Here is an 18,595-nt window from a genome sequence, read left to right as displayed (position 1 = left end):
CTCTGATTTTTATAAAGCATAAACAAAATCGGTCTTTTCTGGCCGTGAAAATGGGGATGTCACAGTTATGTACATTTGAACAACAAAGTCAGATTACATTTAATTGCTGAAACATAAAAAAAAATAATGATTTGACACACTTCTTTGCGGGGCTTGTAACTCATTCAATTTTTAACCAAATCAAGCGTTTTTATAGTCTAAACTTAACTAAAAATCCTAATCTACATGTAGGAAAAAGATTCAGGTCAAAAAAAGTTAAATTGAGTGAGTTATGTACATTTGAACAACAAAGTCAGATTACATTTAATTGTTGAAACATAAAAAAAATTCTGATTTGACATCCTTCTTTGCGGGGCTTGTAACTAATTCAATTTTTAACCAAATCAAGCGTTTTTATAGTCTAAATTTCACTACAAATCATAATCTACATGTAGGAAAAAGATTCAGGTCAAAAAAAGTTAAACTGAGTGAGTTATGCAACTTTCAAAATTTGAGTGAGTTATCCGGTCCGGTTCCCGGTTTTGGGCCGGTTCCAACGACCGGTTCTTACCGGGTCCCGATTCCAAAAATTGACGAAATTTAGTACCGGTCCCGGCCCGACCGGTTCCATCGGGTTTCGGTTCCGGTACCGGTTCCGGTTCCCCGGTCTATATGCTCATCCTTAGTTCTTCCTAATGACACCTTGCCTCATGCTTTTCTTGCTTCCTTTGAAACCTTGATCAGGTTCTACCAAGACTTCCAAAGAAACCTCGCCATAATTACAAGAAAACAACAACAAATTAATCTACACAAGGATATGTATAAGATCTTGATCAGGTTGGCATTCACAGTGACATAGATAAGGTCCTACCAATACTCGCACACGAAGAGGAAACACATTGTAATTGGTCATAAAAAGCAACAACCCATAAAAACAAACAAAAGAAAGGAAAGGTAACTCATATTATTTTGTAACTATTGTTGGTTGGAATCAATCCGGGCAAATTAACCACTGTTATGGAAAGACCACAAACCCATCAGGTTCTAGCAGTCTGGGTTAATGATTCCGACGAGTTTTATTGTTTTCTTCTCGTTTTCGAAAACCAACTTAAACCCAAGTTTAATTGGTGGTGGTTTGGTTGTTGTGATCTTGTTGGGCGACAAAGACAGTGGGATGCTGAAGGAAGAAGGTGTGTCGGAAGAAGAAGATTTTGGTAGATTGTGTTCTTAAGATATATTTTATCCGTCCCAAAATTATTGTCCACAGACAAAAAAACACATAAATTAAGGAAACATTAATTACCATTAACTTTTTTAAATGAAATGACAATTGTACCCTTTTGTTGCATTTAATTCTATTGTAGTTGCATTTAATTTTATGATAGTTTAACTAATAACGAGGGTATTTTGGTAAAAATGATATTTATTTTTAGAAGTAGACTATTCTTTTGGTACAACCTAAAAATGAAACATAAACTATTAATATGGGAAGGAGGAAATATATATATATATATATATATATATATATATATATATATATATATATATATATATATATATATATAGATAGAGAGAGAGTGTGTGCGCGCGCGCGCGTGTGTCATTTTCTGTTTAAAACGTTTTGTCAAGCTGAAGCTAAAAGCTCAGACACGTCCATGATCCTCATGCCCATATTAATCTGCTCAAAAAAAGTATCAAAATTCAAATTTCTGATTCGTTTAGGTCGTTGAGATGGCGGTCTATTTTGAAAGGTTCTGAAAAATTATTATCGAAACAAATTCTTTGGTTCTCCACCATTTTCGTTCCTTACTCTTCACCACCACAATTCTCTCTCTAGAATCATGTCAATTGGGTCTATTTGTCTCTTATTTAGCGAATTTGCATCCTCTTGTACGATCATTAGGTCCCCGCGCTTTGCTATATCGTGGTTCGATCCCCATTGAGGAATTGAGGTGATCGAAATTTTAATCTCTTTCAAATCATTCTGTTATATAACTGAAACTTTGTATATGAATTCATGATTCCTTTTAATGTTGATCACATTGCTGATTGTTGTACGAATTTACTTTTTAAGGTACTGGTTATTAATTTGTTATCATATGAATGGAACATGATCTTCAGTTGTTCCTCAAATTCATGATTCCGAGTTAATGTCCATCATCTTTCAAAGAGAATGGATTTCGATGTTGATGCTTGTAGGGTCAATCATATATAATTGTTCAGATTGAATTCTTAATATGGAGTTGCACCTTAAATCATGTTTGTATTGAAAATGTCGCCATGAATTCATGGTTATATAACTGATCAATGGTGACCTTGTAATTTGTGACATACTCGGGTTTCGATATCTCAGAATGTAGATAATCTTCAAAATGTCAATCATAAGGCAATTTATTGCATACACCAATATAATAATTTAGTAATACTGTAACATGTAGCATGCTGAACAAATGTTTGATCAATCATAAGGCAGAAATTTATAGAACATTTATGCATCTGTTGGTTATTATTTTGCAGATATAGTATTTGAAAGGGGAACTCCATATATTTTTGGTATATAGAGGGAAATCAGGGCTTCTAAGTTTTATTCCCTCTCATCCTTGTGGAGAGAGGGAACAGCAATTCATTAGCCTTTTTCAAAATCTTGTTGTGCCTGTGCTCTTGTTAAGCATATAAAATGAAGTCGCTTACTGGAGACGAGATAAATCAAGGTGGTGGACAAGAGCCAGGTGCACATGGAGAAAAGATATTTGTCTCTGTGAGGGTGAGGCCTTTGAATGAAAAGGAAATTGCCAAGAATGATTCTTGTGATTGGGAATGCGTAAGCAATGACACAATCCTTTATAAAAGTGGCTTAACAGAACAACGATCAACACACCCAAATGCCTACACATTTGGTAAGCAATATCCATTTCCATGTGAAAGTATTCTTGAACTTCATATCCTTTATAAGAATACCCACAAAAAGTTTGTAGTATATTGTTTATTACTGACTTGTTATTGTTATCTTGGAAACAGACCGAGTATACGGATGTGATAGTACAACAAGACAAGTGTACGAGGAGGGAGTCAAAAAAGTTGCTCTTTCAGCTCTTAATGGCATTAATTGTGAGTCGTATTAACTTATTATCATGATTTCCAATTATGATATTGAATGATATTGCGTATGGTGTTGTTAATTAAATTGTTTTTGCAGCAAGTGTCTTTGCATATGGGCAGACAAGCAGTGGGAAGACATACACCATGACTGGAATCACTCAATATGCGATATCAGATATATTTGATTACATCAAAAAGGTAATTGAAGAGAAAAAGATGATTTTTTTTCAAGTATAACTTAATCTTATGGGTAAGTTTTTTGTATACAGCAAAATGATAGGGAATTTGTGCTGAAATTTTCTGCCATTGAAATCTACAATGAATGTGTTAGAGACCTTCTTAGTGCAGATGGTACTCAACTTAGACTCCTTGATGATCCGGTGGTGAGTGTTGTCCTATTTTTAGTGAAAATAGTCCATTTATTAAACAAATGTTTTGAAAAATTTCAATGTTTTTTTGATATCATCAGAAAGGGACGGTTGTAGATAAACTCACAGAGATCCGTTTGAAAAACTGGACCCATCTAATGCAACTTCTTGGCGTGTGCGAAGGTAACATTTATTAAGCCCCATTTGTTACACAGGACACATGTATTGTATTTGGGGTGTATTGGACTTCAAATAGGCCTAATTGCACCCTCATCCTCATTATCTAAAATTAGCCATTCTTTATACAAGAAGAATGTATACTGATAATGTATTTGGAATTGCAACTTTGTAGCTCAAAGACATATTGGGGAGACATCAATGAACGAAGTGAGCTCAAGGTCCCACCAGATTATCCGATTGGTACTCTATGCATATCAACTTTAAACAAACTTAAACTTTCTTATATCTTGAATAATTGACTAATTGACTTGACTCATTATTTTATTTCTTTTCAGACAATTGAAAGTTCCCCCAGCGAATTCGCAAGGATTGGCAGTGCAAGCAGCCTTACAGCTACTGTGGTATGAATATCGAATATAATCAATATCAATTTGAGTATTTTTTTTCTCTTTTGATTCTTGTTATAGATTCTTGAAGTTTAAATTAAAAAAAATATAAATCCAAATTTGGTTTTTTGTGTAGAACTTTGTTGATCTAGCAGGAAGTGAACGTGCTTCCCAAACCTTATCAGCTGGTACACGGCTAAAAGAAGGATGCCACATAAATCGCAGTCTACTAACACTTGGAACTGTTATCCGCAAATTGAGGTTTGCACTTTCATTGCTCTATTTTCTCAAAATACAATACAACTTTTGTAACAAACATGTTTGTTTATAATGTGGATGCAGCAAATCAAGAAATGGTCACGTGCCTTACAGAGACTCGAAGCTAACCCGTATACTACAAAACTCTCTTGGAGGCAATGCAAGAACTGCAATAGTATGCACTTTGAGCCCTGCACATGCTCATCTTGAACAATCAAGAAACACCCTTTTGTTTGCTGTGTGCGCCAAGGAAGTCAGAACCAGTGCCCAGGTGAATGTGGTTGTGTCAGAGAAAGCATTGGTCAAACAGTTGCAACGAGAAATGGAAAGATTGCAAAGAGAGTTGAAGAACATGTCTGGAGCAAATAATAACGAATCAGTAATCAAAGAAAAAGAGTCTCAAATAGAAGATGTCGGTATAGTATTATCCCCATTACATGTTTGACATAACAGAATCCATAAGTAACTAACTTTGTTTTACTGTGACTACAGATGCAACAAGAGATAAAAGATTTGACTCAAGAACGTGATCTTGCTCGAACTCGCCTTGAGGAAATACTAAGAGCAGCTGGAATTGATCAGAGTTTACTTCCATGGGTATATTTGTTTTGTTTTTGTTTTTTTTTTCTGACATTTAAAATCCTCAGAATATATTCTGTTACGATGTAGAATGAATCTCGGCCCTTGCGTACTGGTTCATGGGATGGGCGTTTGCCATCATCAGACACATCCTTCAATGCTCCAATCACCACATACAGCAAGGACGAATTAAACATCCCAAATGAAGACTCCTACTTTTTTGATAGAATCTCTTCGAGTCAGTTCATGGATCGATATTTACCCGACCCATCCCACGAATGGGAGAAATCAAGGTCAAATTCATCAGGCAGCTGCAAAGAACTAGAGTGTATGGAGAATGATCAGGAGGAGCAATCTTCTCGCTCTTCGGGTTCTTCAGTTGTGGACAAAACTTATTCAAGAACTGCAAGTTTGACAAGAAGCACGAGCTGCAGTGCAGTTATTGAAGAGATGACTCCTGAATACAATGTGGTGGCTGTAAGTATGGTTACCAAGGAAGTTGAAGGGGATGCTTCCGGAAGAAGTCTTCAATCCAAATCAGAATCGGATATCAAATCGTTGTGCAGACAAGATTCTGATGAGAAAGACATGAAGCAGACTGAGGGGAGTGTTTTTATCTATTCTCCAACCAGAACACTTAAAGAAGTCATGAGGGATGATCTTAAAGGAGAGTACGTCAATTACATGGTAAGGACACAATAGTTGTTGATTCATGAGTCATGAGTCATGAGTATGGTATGTTGTTATTCATTTGGTTATGATATCAGGCGGAGACACCTCGAGCCATTGGATCAGCAAAGAAAGATAATGACTGGGATTTGTTGTTTGATGAGCAAAGAAGGAAGATAATAAAATTGTGGGATGAATGCAACATTCCATTGATTCACAGGACCTACTTTTTCTTGCTCATCCAAGGCGATCCATCTGATTCCGTCTACATCGAGATCGAGCTCCGCCGACTATCCTTCCTCCAGAAAGCAGTAGATCACGCCTCAAGGTTTGCTTACACATATCATAATACTTGCATTTCATTTGTTTACTCAATACTCATACTCATACTCATCTTTGTTTGTTGATGGGTAATAAAAGCACAAGGGCAATGGATTTGGAGAGGGCGATGCTAAGCAGGAAACTATTGAGGAAATACTCAGCAAAGGAAAGGGAAGGTCTTTTTGTCAAGTGGGGAGTTGATTTGCAGTCACGAAACAGGAGGGTACAATTGTCCCAACTGTTATGGACAAAAACAGATGACATGGAGCATGCTAAGGAGAGTGCTGAGATTGTTGCAAAGCTTGTTGGACTTGTTGATCCAAGCCAAACACCAAAGGAATTGTTGTTTGCTCCAAAGCAGGAATCACAAACCATGCGCCCCAGCTGGAGGGACACCTTCTCTTTGCTCGGATATTAACTATCAAAACCCCAACCACCAAAAATATCGTACCATAATAATTAACATATATCAATTTACCAATAATGGTGGAAGCTATATAGCATCATGCGTGTACCTTTGATTTGTACTTGATGCAATAAAAATATTACTTTCATCATATCACTATCACTATGCATGCAAACTTGTATTTTGTTTTACTTTCATTCATCACAATTGCAAACTGAACTAACAATGAAAACAGTAAAAAAGAGGAGAAAGCTGAAAGCTACATATGATATAGATATGATATATATATACAGATTATGATTTGAGGACGGCTCCTTTTGTGATCTTCCATCCTGCTTTAGCATCATGTGACATCTCGTACCTGGTTGTGTAGGTTGAATTATACGAGTCATTGTTTTCAGGGTTGGTCAAATCTGTCAACTGAGCAGACTCTTCCAGGGTTGCTTCAACAACAGCTAGGCCTCCATCAAGGGAGATGGTCACACTGTCAATTGTAATATTTAAGAGACTGTAGTCCCAAAACCAACCATGTTCACCAATTTCAATTGCTCTTTCTTGCCAGATCTTCAGCATCTGACCATCCAATATCTGCAATTTTTCAAAATATCCTCACAATTAAATACAAAATTACAAAGTTATAGTATCTTTTGCACGTTTCATTTTAGGACCAAAAGATGCAATATTTTACCAATCACCTATCTAAATGCATGCTTGCATAAATCAGTAAAAAGGTGAACATTGTTGCATAACAAAGTGAATCCAATAGAATTTAGTGGAAACTTTTCTCATCACTCAAATAGTCTAGAAAATAATAAGCTTCTTAGCAGTTGTATAAGAATGCACAGTTGTGATAAACTAAAAAACACTGACTTCACCTCTGACAATTTTTCATGGCAATGATCAGGTCCAAGGGCCTGGGATTTAATGGTCTGCCACTTGCGAACTAGACTTTCTGCAAGTCTTGCATCCATTCTAGGAATTTCTACAGCATCTTCACTTACAGAATCCCCTGCTGCAAGGAAGAATGAAAGATGGATGGGTGGGTTAACTTAGTAATAGATAGCATCATATTCTAAATTCATTAATATTATGTTCAAAATACATACATCAATATAGAAAATAACAGTGCTATTATGTGGTAAAATCAATAATTTGACATAAAACTACAAGTGCTTTTCTGTATTAGAACATACCCACATTGATGACTTCAGAAGCCATAGCTGAACCAACTTCTTTGTTAGTAGTAGAAGAAGAGCCTCTCTTGGATGGCATAAGTTTCAATCCAGCCAAAGTCAACAGCCCCACCACCACCCCACCACACATAATCTTCACCGCAGCATCTTTTATCCTATAAGTAATCATTTCTTGTTCCTTAATCTCATCAACAGTAATCACATCCGCCGGAAAACCACCATCCTGCCGCCTGTCCAACTCACTCTCCACCACAAAAGAATCATCAAACTCACGCCTAACACTCTCTGTTTCACCAACAGGGAAAACCTTCTGTAACGCCTTAATTGCCCCTATCTTTACGCTATCAAGAACCGCAGTAGCTCCGGCACCAATCCTCGCAATGGCGGCGGCAGCCGCCAGCGGCGAACCACCAACTCCCGCCAGCCGTTCCAAATATCTTAGTACAACCGGATCATCATAGTAATCCACAAGCCTAAATTGCACATCTGTTGTCTCCCGAAATCTTGGAAACACAACCTCCATTAACCATGTTTCTAACAGCTTACAAAGGCCTGGAAGGAGGTCGTTTTCAGGGTCATCTTGGGAATTTTCCATGACAAATGTAGTGATAGACGGGTCCCGGTAATGTGAGTTTTCGTTATTTAAGCCTAACCATGAACGACATTCGTCTACTTCACCTACTAGAAGTGAACAGAGACCTCTTTCTAATGCGAAATCTATCTCACGACTTTCTTTAATGTTGTAAAGAGATGAATTGCCTAATGGGGTTACTTTGATTTGTTGAAGTTGTTGAAATAAATTGTCCGCATCTTGAATAAGATGAGGCTTTTTATCCATAAAAGCTTGTGCTACAAGTGCTAAAGCAACTCCATAAACTTCAAAACTTTCTGCTGGGATGTTACCTGGTGTAGCTACAAAGAGTTCAACCTTCAAAGGAGAAAGAAAAATCATCAACAGAAACAAAAGATAGCAGATTTCACAGGCGTATCAAGAAAGTATATAAAAATTGCTAACCTGCTCCGCTGCTGTCATCCTCAAATAGGCTTCATTCATGAAATCTTCACGTGTAAAACCGCCAGCAACAGCGGCGGCACCACCTCCTCCAACCGCCCATAAAATATTGCGGACACCTTGAAGACCTTCCATTCTTCTTGTTCTGTATTCATCATCAAGAGGTAATGCCAGGAGCTCTAGAACATAACGTGGGTTTATCTCTTCCAAAGTTTCATCAATTTGTGCTTGTAGATCTGGTGCAAGACTGCTTGCACCTTCTTCCTAAATGAGAGCAGAAAATCAAGAACAACATAATTAACCATGGGGCTTCAAGAACTTAAAACTTCATTAAAAGTCGTACCTGTAATAACTTCAGTGCCCTCTCCAACAATTCACAACCCTTAATATAATCTGGAGGAGACAAGGCCATTGTGTCCCTTGAAATTTCAACATAGGACAGTGCCATTGCCAACACAACATCTTGCTTGAATGATTTGGGTAGTCTCTCTTTCAGTAAACTTTCACCAATTTCAAGCACTAATTCATCCTCTCCAGCTTCTTGCAATACACACAGGGCTCCAGGAACCTTGAAAATTTTAATATCAACTAAATTTTAGTCAGTGTTGCTCTTTAAAAATCATAATTAGGACTAGTAAGTTAGATCACTGGCTGACTTCTTCTTTCTTCAGTTATTCTTTCCTGATCAATTCTAGTGCATTTCATCTATAATTCTGCATTACTCTGATGGAGTATAAAACTAAAAGAGGGATAGGGAAGAGAATTTGAGAATTACATTGTCCCATGGAACATCAGTGAGGATTGTATCGAATTCTTCATCTGCAAGCCCTTTATTGTATTCTCTTTTTGAGCTAGGGTTTGCTAGGGTTTCACAAGCTGCTTGAAGAATCTGCCTCCGGCTAATCAATGCGTCGTCACTATAGCCATACTGAGGTGGTTTCAAAGCTCTAGCTTCATAACATCTTCTAATTCCGTCTCCGAGGAAGTGAGCCTCCGCGCCGAGCACTCGGTAGAAGTCGATGGGCATAGACACGTGGCGTTCAGGGGCGGTGGTGAGCGTGGGAGGGTAGGGTGGAGTGAGGGTAGTGGCGGTTAGGTCATTAGAGTCGGCATTATTGGTCGTGGGCAGGAATTGGAAGTCGGAAAAGAGACGGTGGGCCCATTTGCTAGCGGAGAAGCTACTGGAAACGGTATTACTGCTACTAGGTCCACCGCTGATAGCGTGCGGTTTTAGGTGTTTCTTAGTGTTGGAAGGCGGAAACGGGGTGGACAACGGAACACAGACGCCGATTCTCAGGTGGCCGAGAGCTTCCATCGGAATGCAACTTTTCAGTGTCGTTACTCAGATATTCCGACTTGTAGCGAGATTTTGATGTAAAGTTTCGTTTCACCCCTTTTAGTTTTGATAATACCTAAACGACCCTTATAATTTCCACAAAATTTTACAAGTATAGAGTTGCCATAGGAAAACAAAAAAAATTTATATTATGCAGACACATATGCTATATTATCATTATTATGTAAAAAGCCACTACACTCTTTACATAACTACAGTTATACATGCATTCATGAAATATATCAAATCATAAGTTTTCCGCCGCTAAGGTTTCCATCAAGATAAGTGTAAAATCTCAATAATTAGTATTTAATATTGTTTATTACTTACAACTTAAGGTTAACCTCAAAATCCTACATACACTATAAAATAGAAACCTATGCTTAAGTCACCCTTAACCTCTAATCCCCGGAGACATCAATTCTGATAGTTAATAGTTTATTCGAGTTCAAAACCATGGATAATAATGTTACATGTCTAGTATTTACCACATTCACCAACAACCTTGCAAGTCACTCCTAGAACAATATCAAATTACATTAAATGATCATACTTAGCAGTTCACTCTACAAGACTTCAAATAATGATGATATTTAGTTGTTCATTCTACAAGACTTCAAATAAAATTCATGACTCTAAAACATTTTTGTCACTAGGTTATAAATAAAACCTATTAAGGTTCTAAAACCACACTAAAATATCCAAACGTAGAGATTTTAACAATTTTCCATACAGATACAGACAATAACACATCATGTTAGAAGATTTTACACATCATGTGCGTACCCAACATCACAAACACAAATGTGTCTCCGAGAATGGCTCATACACGTAACAAACATCAACGCTTATTGACAACCAAAACAAAAGCAATTATAATGATTCAAAGTATCAAAATGAACCATCCCATATCATCACTTATCCTAAGTCAAGTAGCTCTAATAACAAACTCATATAACATCAATTAATGTCAAATTTCATTATACATCTAACTCATAGTCATACAAGTTGGTAGCAAACCTTCTTACCGTTATCTATGTCCGAAAGTTATTCATATATTATACAATATAATAATCTTAAATTTCATTGTTTAAATAATTTTATATACCTTTTAAATTGCAAAAAATAATCAAATTAAACTTTTAGCCTTACAGTTTTAATTTTTCAAAACTACATTTTTGGTCTTTATATAATTTTCATAGATTACATTTTATGGTCCTATAGTTCTAAATTTCTGGAATTACATTTTTGGTCCATATATTTTTTAATTTGCAATACAAAAAATAATCAAAAGACATTTTTGCCGACACCCCCTTCTTTCAAAAGCCAAACCTACGCTGCTCCGGCGACCTTCCCTGGTACGGATTCAAGCAAGTAAGAACTAAAGAACCTATCGCTCTTGTTTTATTCTTCTCGAGTAGTGTTTAGCAAAATTTTGATCCATCAAAGCAAGAAGAAACTTTTACAAGGGTGAAAAGACATGTAAAACTTTCTTCTTACTTCGCCGCCAAATCTTGAACTAAAAAGTGGAGACAAATTAAACAAACACAAACAACACATACTCAGTCAAAAGGATGTGAATGTGGATAAGGGAAATAAGGACAATTTCATTTTTTTCGGTTTCTTATTTCTCCATTTTTGGGACTGCAAAAAGCCAACACAACTCTGGTTCTTTCTTTCTTTCTTGATTATCTCCATTTTTTTTCAATGTCGGTTTGTTGAGATTAAAAAAACGATTTAACAAGAAGCAAACATTAAGGATTTCAATAAGATCTAGTGGACTAGAGAATGTTTCAATAACTCTTATGCTTAAAGAGTATCATACCATTAAATTTCTAACAAAAAATGATATATACACTAAAGTCACAATATTTTCAACGATTTGACAAAAAAGTCTTAAACTTTATTTTTTGACAGTAAAGTCCTAATTGACGATTTGATAAGAAAGTCCTAAACTTTATTTTTTTGACAAAAAAGTCCTAATTACCGGCTAACCGGGAAAAATGGTAGAAGTGTCAAAAATTGCCGGTAATTTGGACTTTACTGTCAAAAAAATAAAGTTTAAGACTTTCTTGTCAAATCGATGAAAATATTGGGACTTTAATGTATATATCCCTATAATTTTCATAGATTACATTTTATGGTCCTATAGTTCTAAATTTCTGGAATTACATTTTTGGTCCATATATTTTTAATTTGCAATACAAAAAATAATCAAAAGACATTTTTGCCAACACCCCCTTCTTTCAAAAGCCAAACCTACGCTGCTCCGGCGACCTTCCCTGGTACGGATTCAAGCAGGTAAGAACCTATCGCTCTTGTTTTATTCTTCTCGAGTAGTGTTTAGCAAAATTTTGATCCAAGTTTTGTACTTCGGCGGATGTTTGTAGATCATCATACTCCTTCAATATCGATTGTTTGTAGTAAATTGTAATCTATAGCCTAGGGCAACCCTTGATAGGAAAATATACTAATTCGCTAATGAAGAGCAGACGAGAGTATACATGAAATCAAATAAGTTTTTCGATCACAAAAGCGAAGGTTATTGTGAACGTTATGAAGAAAAAAAAATGAACTTGATTAGAAAATACCATTTAGTAATGTTGGTATCAGATTTTCGAAAAAGAAGCTGCTTTGATATCAAAGTCCTTCGTTTGGTTGGTGTTGTATGGGTTGGATTGGTAAGCTAAGCACCAACAAACTTGGCTCTGCAAGGTGTTTGATGTTATGTCTGAATGACAGGATTCAGGATTGTGATCAAGATGAGCAAGAGACCACCACCTGACCCAGTGGCAGTGTTGAGAGGCCATCGTGCTTCTGTCATGGATGTATGTTTCCATCCTTCTCAGTACTTGGTATTCTCAGGGTAGGTATTTTCCTTTTTCTTTTTGTTAAAAAAAAAACTATCTTTAAAGTATGTGCCTTTGCCAACCATTACATGTTTTCATGGGAGTTTTACTTTTACTGCAGCTCTTCAGATGGTGAATTACGAATTTGGGACAGCGTGCAACATCGAACTATCTCATCTGCATGGTATACACTACAAATTCTTTGCTTTCTTTATATTTTTTTTCTTCTGTAACACTTTATCTAGACAACACTTAATGAGAGAAAATAATAAAAAAAAAAGAACAGGGTTCAAGTATTTCCTATGAATTGAATGCAGGGTACATAGTGCAGCACATGGGATTATAAGTGTTTCAACCAGTCCCTCAATTGGAAACAATAGAGTTATCAGGTTCTTATTACCTTATTTCACATTCTCAAGTTTCAAGAGTGAACTTTTCGGTGGTAAATATATGTTTTGAGTATGTGTTTTCATATGAATATAGCCAGGGCAAGGATGGAACTGTTAAGTGTTGGGATATTGAGCATGGGGAATTGTCAAGGTATTCTAAAAACTTGTTAAGCAACAAAAAGATTCAGTTGTCTCACTTGTGGAAATTGATGTGAATGTAGAAGATATAATATTTGATATTGACAGGACACCTTCCATCACAATTGATGCAAACACCTATCATTTCTGCAAACTTTCATTAGTGAAGACGCCTTCTGATGACCCAATAAAACCTGAAAAGAAGGGACCTCATCATGTGACACAAGCCATTGAAGATTATGATCAAATAGTTTCTCATGACATCGAAGATGAGGATCAAGAGAATGTGGTAGAAAATTCCAACACATTTCAAGGTACTTTTTTTCTATCTTAGACCAATGTTTGGTTTAATGGGAATATATGGGCAGGAATGAATTGCTTCTGTAAAAAAAAAGGGGGAGTTTGAAGCTTTTTTTTTTGGTAATGACATGTGTTTGTATTGAAGGGCATATATATAAGTTTCTGTTATCAGGTTATGACCATGTGGAAGGGCGTCCATATGTGGCTATGGCTGGATCAGAGCTATCTGAGGTATGAACATGATGATCTCATATTTTATGTTTGTTTTCTCCATGATGTTTACTTGAAATATCAAAAGGAAGGTTGAATTATGGGATCTCAATGCTGCAGAAAGGTTTGCAAGGTTACCACATTCTTCTACTGCCTCCACAAATCAATTTACTAAAGGGAAAGGTACCTAAGCTATACAACATTATTTTATTACTACTTACTAGAGATAAAAGTTATTATGATTTACTATCATATATTTACTTCAACAGGTATGTGCATGGCAGTTGAAGCTTTTTTGGTACCTCAACAACAGGGATTTCTACATGTCTTAGCAGGGTTTGTAGATTGTACTTAACTTTATAGGAAATCAGGAAATGGACTTGTCTTGAAATGACATATGAAGTCCTGATTGTGTTTTATGTATGCAGTTATGAGGATGGAACAATGGCTTGGTGGGATTTAAGGAATCCTGAGGTTCCATTAACTTCTGTGAGGTTTCATTCAGAACCGGGTGTGTGGACTTGTTATTTCTTTCACCAATTTATATGTTTCAACCAGTTAAATACATAGCTACTAAAATATTGCATCTTTTGGTTATAAAATGAAACATTGTTTGTTACTAACATAGAAATTGCTACGTCCACCAGTTCTAAGCTTGTCACTGGATGAGATGATGAATGGAGGCATTTCAGGAGGTGCAGATGATAAAATTGTCTTATTTACTTTGGATCATTCATTGGTATGATTTATGAAAACCCATATCTATATTAATATGAATTTCTATTAATCATTTTTTAAATCTGTTAATTTGATGAAAACATTGACGTATACTTCCATCGTCCATTTGTCCCATAAAAGTTTCAAGAATCTCAATTTTCATATAATGTTTCAGATTTTTTAATCTTGTAAATATAATTAATTAAAATTTGATCATGCGTTAGGGTTCTTGCGTGATGAAAAAAGAAATCCATTTGGAGCGACCCGGCATAGCTGGTACTTCGATCCGTGCAGATGGTAAAATATTCGGGACTGCTGGCTGGGATCACAGGTTACTACAATCTAATCATACTTCTTCAGGGACTAAATTCACTATAAAAAAAAAAAAACATTATAGTTTAGTTGCTAAATCGATAAAATGATGAAAGTACGCTGTAGTTTCCTGTATTTTGCTCTGATATAAAAAAATGGTTTGGTTTTTTTTTTTTTTTTCATGTGATGACAGGATCAGAATATATAATTACAAAAAAGGAAATCCTTTGGCGATATTAAAGTATCACTGTGCCACGGTATATGCCACCTGTCATTATATTTTTATTTTGTATTTTTATTTATGGTTTGTTTGTTTTTGCAGTGCAATGCGATTTCGTTTGCTGCAGATTGCAAAAAAATGGCGTCCGCATCCGAAGACACTACTGTGGCACTTTGGGAGCTTTATCCTTCTACTTGATCTCACTTATTGCATTTTACTCTTTAACCTTACATAGGCCAGGCAATGTAATAACAATGTACTTACATTTCTACAGGTAACAAAAACTTCAAATTCTTTATCCATAAATTTAATAGCATCGTATGTACATTTTTTTTTATCAATCATAGCAATATATAACAAATAATGAAATTGTCTATATTGGTAGCAAAGTGCAAGTATATATTGTTAGGCTGTGTTAGAAGTAGCTAGTCTTTGCTTGATAATCTAGTTGATAAAAGTAATTTATGGTTGTTCAGTGTCATACTAACGATTACAGTTTGTTTAAGGTATTTATGGTTATTCATTTTTGACGAGTTAAATTACCAAAATCTACGTAAGAAAAATTACCAATTATTATAGGGGACAGTTGGCAGTTGGGTTTTTTTGGTAAGAAGGTGAACAAGTGGGAGGACTTATTGGTCCTTTAGAGCTGTGCCAGAATCACCGAAAGCTTTCATCACCAGAATAAGCACACAATTCTCTATTCAGAGGGAAGCTATTCAACATATTCCATTCCATTGCTTCCACAAAAAAAACGTACACTTTCCCACAATGGAATGATGGATGCCACCGCACATGATTTTTTTCTTTTTTTGTAATCTTTCTCAGAATATATATATATATTAGCTTTTTTATAGGCTGTCGTTGTCCTACTTATTTATGTTATTTTCTATACTTGTGTTATATGACATCAAATCCTGAACGTAATTATAAACTTTATCTGTATGCGACCTGAAATGTTATTATACTGAAATTGATCTTGTACAATTAATTGGAGAATAAATAAAACCAAATGCTTAAATATATTATATATAGTTAGTAATCAAGATTTCCACCCCTCAAAATACTTTTTAACTAATCAAAAAGTCAACATATGGATTCTATTAGGCTTTTATTTTAACATCCATTCAAATAGAAGTTTGTATAACATTATGCTTATGGCTGTAAAGTAAAAAGTAAAAAGTAAAAACGTAGACGAGTATGGTTTCCTCGACATCAACCTCAAATATTAGGCATGCATGCACGTGCAATGTTGGAATCACTACAGCTTAAAAAAGAGCCATGGTGTATGTTCTTCAAAGTTAGAAACTTTTTAATATACTTCCATTAAAATAAAAAGAAAGATTCATAGAGATAGCCATTAGCTAGCCAGAGAAGTGTTAGACGGTGGTTACGGGTTACCAGTGGAAACACTTTACACTTTACACCGCCGCATATTCTATATAAACCCGCCAATTGGTAAGTTAGGGGTGACTCCATTTCCGCCACCACCAACACCACACATTAACAAATGGCTTTCCCCTCTCCAGTCTTTCATCTAGTTCTCCTCCTCCTCCTCCTCCTCCTCCATGTGCCACCATGTCCAGCTACCTCCAGTGGATCATGGTCCCTCCTCCTCCCAACCATTGGCATCTCCGCCATGCACATGCAACTCCTCCCCAGCGACCGTGTCGTCATATACGACCGCACCGATTTCGGCACCTCCAACATCTCTCTCCGGGATGGTAAATGCCGCCCCAAATCCACCGACTGCTCTGCCCACTCCGTTGAGTATGATGTCCTCCATAACTCTGTCCGTCCACTCATGGTCCTCACTGACGTCTGGTGTTCATCGGGAACATTAATGCCCGATGGGACACTAGTCCAGACGGGTGGAACATATGAAGGAGATCGGGTTGTCCGTGTTTATAAATCATGTGATAATTGTGATTGGCAGGAGATACAATCTGGACTTAGTCGGTCAAGATGGTACGCCACCAATCACATACTGCCTGACGGCCGTCAAATCATTATTGGCGGCCGTCAGGCATTTAATTACGAATTTTACCCCAAGATCTCGTCAGCCGAGAATGCTCCTAGCTTGCCGTTTTTGGTTCAGACCAATGAACCAAATATCGAAAATAATTTATACCCGTTTGTTTTTTTAAACACAGACGGACATTTTTTCATTTACGCGAACGATCGTGCTATTTTATTTGATTATGTTCGGAATCAAGTTGTCAAGACTTACCCAACAATACCCGGTGGCGACCCGAGGAATTACCCGAGCACCGGTTCTGCGGTACTACTCCCATTGCGTGTTGTACAAGGGAAAGCAAGTGATGTTGAAGTTTTAATTTGTGGGGGTGCACCTAAGGAAGCTTTTGTTAATGCAAATAATGGGAAATTTGATGGTGCTTTGGATACTTGTGGCCGGATAAAAATATCCGACCCGAATCCACAATGGGTCATGGAAACCATGCCTTTAGCACGTGTAATGGGTGATATGTTATTATTACCAAATGGCGAAGTTTTGATTATCAATGGTGGGTCAGCGGGAGTTGCGGGTTGGGAACTAGGGCGGGACCCGGTTTTATGCCCGGTAATCTATCAGCCTAACAATCGAATTGGATCTCGGTTCGAGTTGCAGAAACCAACCACCATACCTCGAATGTACCATTCGACTGCTATTCTGCTTCGAGATGGTCGGGTTCTTGTTGGTGGCAGTAACCCACATGATAAATATGAGTTTGCCAACGTACTTTATCCTACTGAATTAAGCTTGGAGGCATTTTCACCAGCTTATTTGGATCCAAGCTCATCAAAATTACGCCCATCTATAATCTCACCTAGAACTGTGATCCATCACGGTGAACGGATGTTCATCCGGTTCAATGTGTTATGCCCCGTGGATCCAAAATTGGTCTCGGTCACAATGGTGGCTCCACCATTTAACACACATTCATTTTCCATGAGTCAAAGGCTGTTGATACTAGATACTGGAAACACCACAGTAGCAGTCGGGGAATCTCACTACGAAGTAAGTGTGATAACACCGGGATCTGTTAATGTTGCTCCGCCGGGCAATTACATTTTATTTGTGGTTTATCAAGGCATTCCAAGTGAAGGCATTTGGGTTTGCATACAATAATGTTTTCTTAATTCTTACCTAATTTTTAGAATATTTTAAGTCTTTTTTTCTCTTTTAATTGTACACTCATTTATTATTTGTAGATACATTTATTTTGTGACTGTGACTTATAATATTGATATATGGAGATTTTTGGATGTCATTTCTAGTGAAATCATATTTATGTTGAAAAAAGTTATAAACAATTTTGTTGCAAGTATAATGTATAATCCGAGAAGAATATGTATACGTATGTTGATTAGGTTGACATGCATCTCTTTAGCGTAAATTACACGAATGGTCCCTATGGTTTAGGGTCATTTGCGTGTTTGGTCCCTAACTTATTTTTCTAACTCGAAAGGTCCCTACTGTTTGTTTTTGTTACACGCTTGGTCCCTGTCTTACATAAAAAATCTATTTTTCCCTTGATTTTTTAATTTATTTAAATAAACACACTCCAACCCCACCCCTTCACCTTACCTTACCTACCCTACCCTTTTTTCCTTATTTAAATAATTGTCTTTTTAAGTAAGATAGGGACCAAACGTGTAACAAAAACAAACAA

The 18,595-nt window shown here is 36.5% G+C and overlaps 3 protein-coding genes and 1 pseudogene across 6 annotated transcripts; 3 read left to right on the top strand and 1 right to left on the bottom strand.

Annotated features, from left to right (window-relative positions):
* The first annotated feature begins 1,835 nt into the window (after positions 1-1,835).
* LOC145163231 (kinesin-like protein KIN-7F) lies at positions 1,836-6,396 on the top strand. The gene is made up of 14 exons (XM_079082100.1): positions 1,836-1,931; positions 2,497-2,876; positions 2,998-3,087; positions 3,176-3,276; positions 3,348-3,461; positions 3,548-3,629; positions 3,799-3,866; positions 3,962-4,027; positions 4,149-4,273; positions 4,355-4,682; positions 4,763-4,867; positions 4,940-5,536; positions 5,617-5,846; positions 5,939-6,396. The coding sequence occupies exons 2-14, from the start codon at positions 2,657-2,659 to the stop codon at positions 6,255-6,257; spliced, it is 2,445 nt and encodes an 814-aa protein (XP_078938226.1). The 5' UTR covers positions 1,836-1,931; positions 2,497-2,656; the 3' UTR covers positions 6,258-6,396.
* Positions 6,397-6,410: 14 nt separating this feature from the next.
* On the bottom strand, positions 6,411-9,799 carry ARC6 (Chaperone DnaJ-domain superfamily protein). The gene is made up of 6 exons (XM_079082147.1): positions 9,226-9,799; positions 8,794-9,018; positions 8,454-8,714; positions 7,439-8,366; positions 7,121-7,257; positions 6,411-6,833 (listed from the first exon to the last, which is right to left on the bottom strand). The coding sequence occupies exons 1-6, from the start codon at positions 9,763-9,765 to the stop codon at positions 6,540-6,542; spliced, it is 2,385 nt and encodes a 794-aa protein (XP_078938273.1). The 5' UTR covers positions 9,766-9,799; the 3' UTR covers positions 6,411-6,539.
* A 1,329-nt stretch (positions 9,800-11,128) lies between these two features.
* EMB2757 (Transducin/WD40 repeat-like superfamily protein) lies at positions 11,129-15,793 on the top strand. 4 transcript variants are annotated; one of them, XR_013739538.1, is made up of 15 exons: positions 11,973-12,087; positions 12,529-12,652; positions 12,757-12,819; positions 12,953-13,024; positions 13,119-13,175; positions 13,271-13,476; positions 13,608-13,693; positions 13,765-13,855; positions 13,942-14,008; positions 14,101-14,183; positions 14,320-14,411; positions 14,614-14,720; positions 14,895-14,958; positions 15,024-15,195; positions 15,501-15,793. XR_013739538.1 is itself a non-coding variant. In XM_079081990.1 (14 exons), exons 2-14 carry the CDS (start codon positions 12,549-12,551, stop codon positions 15,117-15,119), a joined length of 1,188 nt encoding a protein of 395 aa, XP_078938116.1. In that variant the 5' UTR covers positions 11,129-11,160; positions 12,536-12,548; the 3' UTR covers positions 15,120-15,793. The 4 variants fall into 4 exon arrangements, 3 of the variants coding, with proteins under 3 accessions (XP_078938116.1, XP_078938157.1, XP_078938056.1); XM_079081990.1 differs by lacking the exon at positions 11,973-12,087 and adding an exon at positions 11,129-11,160 and having other exon boundaries at positions 12,536-12,652; positions 15,024-15,793; XM_079082031.1 differs by having other exon boundaries at positions 13,635-13,693; positions 15,024-15,793.
* Positions 15,794-16,265: 472 nt separating this feature from the next.
* On the top strand, positions 16,266-18,146 carry LOC145162838 (aldehyde oxidase GLOX pseudogene; annotated as a pseudogene).
* The last annotated feature ends 449 nt before the right edge of the window (positions 18,147-18,595 follow it).

This window comes from Lactuca virosa, chromosome 1 (genome assembly GCF_052849685.1).
Source record: "Lactuca virosa cultivar CGN04683 chromosome 1, Lactuca_virosa_CGN04683_v6, whole genome shotgun sequence".
NCBI classification, from domain to species: domain Eukaryota; kingdom Viridiplantae; phylum Streptophyta; class Magnoliopsida; order Asterales; family Asteraceae; genus Lactuca; species Lactuca virosa.
This window is presented reverse-complemented; position numbering and strand designations above follow the sequence as displayed.